This window comes from Hoplias malabaricus, chromosome 11 (genome assembly GCF_029633855.1).
Source record: "Hoplias malabaricus isolate fHopMal1 chromosome 11, fHopMal1.hap1, whole genome shotgun sequence".
NCBI lineage: Eukaryota > Metazoa > Chordata > Actinopteri > Characiformes > Erythrinidae > Hoplias > Hoplias malabaricus.
This window is the reverse complement of record NC_089810.1, coordinates 37964638-37972160: the sequence shown is the minus strand read 5'-3', so window position 1 is coordinate 37972160 and position 7523 is coordinate 37964638. Positions and strand designations below refer to the sequence as shown.

At 37.0% G+C, this 7523-nt stretch overlaps 2 protein-coding genes across 2 annotated transcripts in view; both read left to right on the top strand.

Annotated features, from left to right (window-relative positions):
• Positions 1 to 62: 62 nt before the first annotated feature.
• Positions 63 to 4280, top strand: rpl35a (ribosomal protein L35a). The gene is made up of 5 exons (XM_066685174.1): positions 63 to 142; positions 705 to 745; positions 1495 to 1647; positions 3075 to 3219; positions 4219 to 4280. Exons 2-5 carry the CDS (start codon positions 735 to 737, stop codon positions 4240 to 4242), a joined length of 333 nt encoding a protein of 110 aa, XP_066541271.1. The 5' UTR covers positions 63 to 142; positions 705 to 734; the 3' UTR covers positions 4243 to 4280.
• Positions 4281 to 6015: 1735 nt separating this feature from the next.
• The window catches only part of abcc5 (ATP-binding cassette, sub-family C (CFTR/MRP), member 5), a 30015-nt gene continuing 28507 nt past the window's right edge, over positions 6016 to 7523 (top strand). The window contains exons 1-2 of the mRNA XM_066685671.1: positions 6016 to 6090; positions 7299 to 7469. Of these exons, the coding sequence (XP_066541768.1) occupies positions 7350 to 7469 (120 nt within the window). The 5' untranslated portion in view covers positions 6016 to 6090; positions 7299 to 7349. The remainder of the gene's footprint in view (positions 6091 to 7298; positions 7470 to 7523) is intronic.

Genomic DNA, 7523 nt, shown 5'->3' with positions numbered 1-7523 from the left:
TAGCGTACGTTTAATTTCTCATGTATAATATTATAGTATTATGTTTCATCGTTCTATCCAGACTTTTATTTTGCTCGTTGGTCGTTATGTCCCCAGAATGCCATTCGGCCGCCCTTTTCCTCCATCTGTGTTGTCGTATCAGGCAGGTTTTTTACACACTGTTCTTTTATATCAGTTTTTTTACAAATTCATGAAGAATATTGTGCTCAAATATTCATAAAGAAACCTAGATAAACGTTTATATTTAATATACGTACTGGTTTGATTGTGAATAAACAGGCGATGCTTGAGATTTATTGAGGATTGTTGAGAAGTTCTGATCTCGGACGCTTTCTTCTCGGACCCAAATCTGCAACAAACTGTATATTTAACATATTACCACCACTGTGGTACTCCAGGGCTTATGTAAAGCAGCGCTAACGATAATCAAGGCACACAAGCTGAAGTTGGCGACTTTTGGATATCTTTTATTGATATGTCCGTTCCACCTTAAAAGTTACAGTGCGCCAGAATGGAAGTGCTGCACGATTTAAGGTGGAACGGTTAATTTACTTTGAGCCGGCATGTGACATTTTAGTTGTCGCGTGTTACCTAAATGTGTAGGTGTATTTATAGTTTGTCATGTTTAGACTAGAAAGTGAAGTGTATAAAATGCTAGCGTAAAGCTGTGAGCTGACTTTTTGCCTTTTATGTGTTTTGTAAAGGTTTTCTGAGCCTGGACGAGAGAGTTCACAATGCCTGGAAGGTCAGTAGCTTTTTATTTTTGGACGAATTCTAGTTAAAGGTTAATTTTCAAGTTTGGTTTTAGAAGTGTACAAATTTTGTCAAAACCCATGGATGTCTTTGTGGAAGCTTTGTAAATTCTGTAAAACAATGACAAGTTTATATAAACTTTACAAGTACAGCAGTAGTATTGAGGAGAATTGTTTCAATCTGTAGCTGACTCTGGGTACATTTGAAAGCACTATTGCATCTTAAAGAACTGCTGAATTTACCACTGGACATGAAATGTGATGAAATTTCAATAGTCTCACTGCCCCATCCTGATTTCACCACCTCTGGTTTTGAGGGTCCTTGGGGACTGAAATCAGGATGGGAATGCAAAATTGGGAACCACAACATTGTTCTGCCACTGTATCATGTTTCCTCACATGAAAAACAATGTGTGGTTTTAAGGGTAATTTAAAATTTGAAGCATTGAAACTAACCTTCAGCAATTTTACTGTGACATACTGTGAAACTAATAACTGCTTCATGTCTAGATTTCACCATAAGAACTATTTTCCTTGGCCTTGTGCTTTTTGTGTAGCTTTTAGTCTAATACAGGTGCACATGATCAAGTCAGGTTTGGCCACAGACAAAGCAGGCAGCACATCAGAAGCCATGTTAATGACTAAATGACTCTCGTTAAAAACTTTCATATTTACTACACTCAGTTGATTTTAAATGAATGCTTATGCTTTTAACATTTTGCTGCTGTTCCCTTTCTTTAAGGCTGTGGTGTAAAGCTATCTTTGCTGGATATAAGCGTGGTCTGAGGAACCAGCGTGAGCATACTGCCCTGCTGAAGGTGGAAGGAGTTTACACCCGTAATGAGGTTGACTTCTATCTGGGCAAGCGCTGCGCCTATGTCTACAAAGCAAAAAAGTGAGTCGTTCATACAGTGTGTTACATTTATATACATCTTTTAGTTGATTTGATACAAGTGTCTGATATCCTGGGGTAGGGGTTCAGTATGAACTTTTATGTAGCGGCTTTCACGTTGTACTGTGGATTTCTGTACAGAAGAAAATGGTTTAGGCATCATTTGATTGATCTTGGATCTTGCAGAGATGTTCAAGAGAAGAATAAAAACTCTGAGTTAGGATGCTTATTGTAAATAAGAACTGAATGCAATGATATAAACCTATATACTAATTTGAAAACAGTATTCCAAATGATTAAATTTAGAAGTTTCTCCATTTTCTAGTTGTCAGTAATATGTTAAAAATAATTTGGGACAGGCCAACAAAATACTGGTATAGTGTAATTCTACAAAAACCAGGTTAATTAGCAACAGGTCAGTGACCTCAGTGAGTTGAAATGAATTAACATTTTTGTGAGGAGTTGGTGTGTTCTCCCCCTGTCCACATGGGTTTCCCCCGGGTGCTCTTTTTTCCTTCTACGGTCCAGAAATGCACGTTGGCAGGTGGATTGGCAATTCAAGTGTCCATAGGTGTGTGTCACCCTGCAAAGGACTGGTGCCCCCTCCAGGGTGTTTCCGAGTAGGTTCCGTACCCACTTGACTCTGAACTGGATAAGCGCTTACAGGCAATGAATGAACGAATGTTCTGATTATGGTTCAAATATCCAGTAGTAAAGAGAAAAATGCTTCATTGCATCCCATTCATTACACTATGGACTTTTATAGAGATTCAAACGCACATTGGATGACAAAAAAGCCCTGCAAGAGCCTGACGTTTCTTTTCTTATGCAACATAGACATTTAAAAGCTACAGATCTGTAAAATCTGGTGCGAGGCGCTGTGTTTAATTTCAAACCAGAACATTCAAAGGAGTAAACTGCACTTTACGTTACTGTTGCTGGTGGTGTTGTCAAAGTCGGTGGTTCTTGTTAGACAGAGTGTTCTGTGACGTCACCAGCTACGTTGCATGTGGGAGCTTCTAATGGGAACGAAACCAGACACTGAAATGTCTAGTCAAGTAGGTACCATGCAATAGAAAAGCACCATGTATGTTAAACCAGTGTATGGAAGTTACTGTTGCTATTGCACTTGACCTTGGTACCACTGCATCATGGACAGATGGTTAATGGACCGCTCCATTATAAGAGAAGCTGTTGCACCAGCTTTATGGTGCTTTTGCTGGATATTTTAACTATTATAATTTTTTTTGTGCTAAATGTATGTTACCAGTTTATATGTCGAACAAGATTAATTACATCTTTTAAACTTTGCTAATTTCTCTGCAAACCAGATCTTTGTTATATAAACTAACCACAGTATATTTTGACCAATCTAAATTAGAGGTTTGCCTGTACCTGTGCGTTTCTAATGGGATTTTCTGTCTGTGTAGGAACACAGTGACGCCTGGCGGCAAACCCAACAAGACCCGCGTCATCTGGGGTAAAGTCACACGTGCTCACGGCAACAGCGGGATGGTTCGTGCCAAGTTCAGCAGCAACCTGCCAGCTAAGGCCATCGGCCACAGAATAAGAGTGGTAAGTTTGCTTGGGTTGAAGAAGCAAATTGGTTTCTACTTCACATGTAAAGTAACAGCACCTCCAAAACTTCTTAAAGTTCCAGCTAAATTCACCCCTGGTTCAACTTTGAAAAATGCTCAGACAAAACAGTCCGAAACTGTGCAAAAATACACATTTGCTTTAGGCTCATATGCTTCTCATGAGGCATTGGTGGACGTCATCAGAGGGTGGTAACATCGGTCACCTGATCTGCAGAAAGTGAGGTGTCATCGTAATTTAGGAACATGACACGTTATCCAAAATTGAAGCAGTGTTGTTTCCTCCTTAGTTGCTGGATAATTGTTGCATTGGTTACACTAATCCTATAGAGCCATTGGTAGAATCTATTATATTTGCAAATGCAAAAAAATTTTTACAGACAAAGCATGAAGTGTAAAATTTTGTGCAGATTTGACATTTTCATGTTGTCTTAAAAAAACTTATTTTCTGAAATGTTCTTAAGAAAATTAAGGACTTTTGTATGTTGTCCAATATAGAAAACAATGTAAAAAGTAAAAAAAAAAAAAAAAACCCAATTTGGTTACCCTTCATTTTAGATGCTATTTATTTTTACAAAACTGGAAAAAAGAGGATTACATTCCATACCATTTGTTAAATTAAGTGGCACTTAGTCACTGAAAGAAAAAAATTTGTGACACTGTTTTCATAAGTCATTCAGAAGAAAACTGAAATTCTAGACCGGATCATTTTCATTTGTAACCGTCTCCACTGTAGGGAGCTGTGCCAGGTGTTGGGTCAGTCTACAGTGAAATGTGCCACTACAGTATTTTAGGGGCTCTTTTTATTGATCTGATTTATTGGCTGTACTCCCACATGTTTACATGTGGATAAATAGATTGATGTTTATATGGATGACGTTGTGTTTGGTGTTAAATGCTAATATTGATGTTTTGAATTGTATTAAAATATTAAGTCATACATTAATTCTCAATAAAATTGTTTTTCTCTGTTTTTCAGATGCTGTACCCATCCCGTGTCTAATGTGCTTTTGTGTACATACAATAAAAAGTTTGATCTCATTACTGTCTGTTCTGCTTTAATTACAGGGAAATTAAATATTTTTAATTCTTATTGGGTATATATTTAAAATTTAAGATTGAACAATATCGAATCCCAGCATCGTTTGACTTCTATTAATGCACTTAAACTGTAGGTGTAGGCTTAGGGTGAGTAGATTTTCAGCCATCACCTTAGCTTTATAACAATTACAGTGGAGCCTATACTAACAAACTTTCCAAGATACAAACCGGGCATTTGAATATTTTTTTCCTTCACCAATGAACCATGACTCTAGAAACGAACCAGAGCCGGTGGCTGGAAATGGCCACTGACCCCAATAGGCGAGTCTCCCAGCACCCAGACTGGAGTGAGCTTTTAAGGTTAGCGAATTTTAGTTTTAGCAATTTAGCATTAGTGTAAATAGTAGACATCGAAATTCGTGCTAAGTTAAGCCGTATCTACGCTTACTCTCCGTTATTCCACCCACCCCCCACCTCCCGTCATACAGCCAGTGCCTGTGTTACTCCTCCAGCCAGTCGTCACGCCTTCAAGGTGTAACCGCTTAAAACTTTATTTCTTTTTATTGCTGTTACCACTGTATTTCTTTTTTATTTTTAGTAATGCTACATTTTTTTTACTAATTTGAGAGTGTTGTAAACATATATCAGTGCAAAAAGGTGAAATCGACTTGAGAAACTAACTTTTCCACTTACGAACCGGGTCACGGAACGGATCAAGTTCATAGGTAGAGGTTCCACTCTACTGTTATTTTTCATTGAAGTCCATAACGGTGGAGATATATATTTTTATTTTTTGACGAGAAACATGTTTAAGGAGGACATGGATGTCAATGACATGACTGGCACACACCACCCTGGGAAAGATGATAGTTTGCAATGGTCTGCTTTTTCGACATTTAACAGGTCTTTCTGTAGTCTGTTAAATTTAGTCCAGCTATATGTTGGTATAAAATTTATTACAATTAAGGCAAAGACTTTAACCAAAGAGCCTGCCGAAGTTCTGTAGTACCGTCAACTAAATTTTTTTAACTTTGTTAAAAAGTCCTGTTTTAACAAAAGGAATTTACATTTATATTAACATGTTGTGCAGGTGTTTTAATCCAAGAGCAACACTAACAAAAGTTCATATTCTCTACAACAAAAAAAATGCAATATTAAAAAGTTTAAATAAACATGACAACAAAGAATGAAAGTAATCAAAAACATGGTAAAAGGAACTCATTTCTTGTTTTCAAAATTGCGAAAAAGCACAATGTTAAGTGTGTAATGTGTCATTTTTTGGAATTGGTTGAAATTTTAGATTTTATTAATGCTATAATTAAAAGATTGCTATTATGAGTATAATCTTTTGAGGACACATTATGGGGCGTTAAGGTGTTAAAAGATCTCTTGAGTCACAAAGAGTACACGTTCTCATTACCGTAACTAAGATGCTGTGTCATTATGGATTGTTGGACGTTATGAATTTATAAACCACTATTTTTTTTTCGAAAGATTGGATCGTCTATCATTAAAAGAAGTCGATTACATTTTAAATTACATTTTAACATGAAGAGAAATGTATATTTTCCTTTTGGTTCAAGCTCCGCCCTTTTACGGTTGAGTTTCAGCCTCATCGCACGGGGATTGTGGGTAATGCAGTCTTTGTAGTGTACCTGCACTAGAAAAGCGCACGGGACGAAAACACTCAAAAAAACTACTAGTCCCATAAACCATTGCTCTTGTTTAGCGCAAATAGATGGTTTATAACGAAGGTGTTCAGCTTCAGTCCGTTTGTTGAGGATCTGCGGAGAACGAAGAACACTTTCAGGTAAAGCACAGCAGGAGATGTATGTCTTTGTATCTGCTTAAATACTTTATTTTATGTTAATATATATCTCGGGTACTTTAGGGGGTGTAAATGTGCACTGTATGTTTATAGTGACTTTAGAATGACATGAATACTCCCTCATTTTCATTTTATTAAGATGTTTATTTATCTGTTTGTATAATTTTAGTCGTTAGACATTCTAATATAGACACCGTATTTCCGGTGATAATCCAATAAAATCTTCCTCATCTTAAGGAGACAAAGACTTGAAGGAGACGGTAATTTTTTTTATGGAAATAGCATTTTAGGAAATAAAGCTAAGGTTAGTTCTGCGATGTCAGACTACATAAAAAACAATACCTTCATATTGTAGCTTTCTGTATCATGACCTTTTGGCATTAAAGGCATAGCAATTCCAGTTAATATAAACAGATTTTAGAAATGTCTAATCTGTGTAAATTATTATGAGGAAATGCCAGAACACAAATATATTTAATGTAAAGGGAATAAAAGAAAAATATTGTGTGATAAGGAAGAAAACAGGATGATGTGATGGTTTCACTGATTGGAAGTGATCACACACAGGATAAAGCTGAATAGGAAAGAGCCAGTTAGTATTAGATAACACAGTCTGAGGGAAAAGGCCAGGGCTGAAATAAAGAATGGAACTGGCTGCGTTTCTCTTTTCTGCTGCTGCTGTTTTTCTGAGGTTTAGGAACTGTGTGTACTCTTCTGCCGATGAGGAAAAGGCAGATGGGGTTTTACAGGATAGTGTTAAACAGAGATGAAAAACAGGATATGTACGGGGACATTTTGTGGTAGGTTTTTGACTGTTACCGAGAGTGCTTGTTTAATTCAGAAATAAAAAGCCAACTGTTATTGTTCGTAGTGTTATGATATTTATTACTACCTTTGCAATCATTTAACGTTGTGATCTTATTACATTTGGAATGGCATTGTGCTGCTAGGTCTAAAGAATATCAGCAACAATAATTCCACTTATGATAACTTCATTCTTCAGTTGCTCAAAATATGTGTCATTTCATAAAATAATAAAATCACATTGAACTGAGGACAAGGAATCGAGAATAGTTTGATAAACCTTTGCTGGTTCTTTCAGTGATGTTTTACTTAAACATTGGTTCTTTACAAGGGAAACGACGACGGCATAATCCTAGCCTTTGTTTGTTTTGGATCTTTATATCCAGATAAAGCTCAGAGTGGAGGCAGGTCTAACACTCCCATGTTGTTTAAAGAAGATGAAAGAACATGATTTGGGAAAGGACTGCCTGGCCACTGCTTCTGGCTACAGGGCTGTTCCTTCCAGAGACGTTTTACCAGGAAACCAGATGGACGACTACCACCTCTCCAGCGTCCAGGTCAGTCTGGGGGATATGTTGTTTTTCTTCTGGTGGTGGGCAGATTTGGCACTT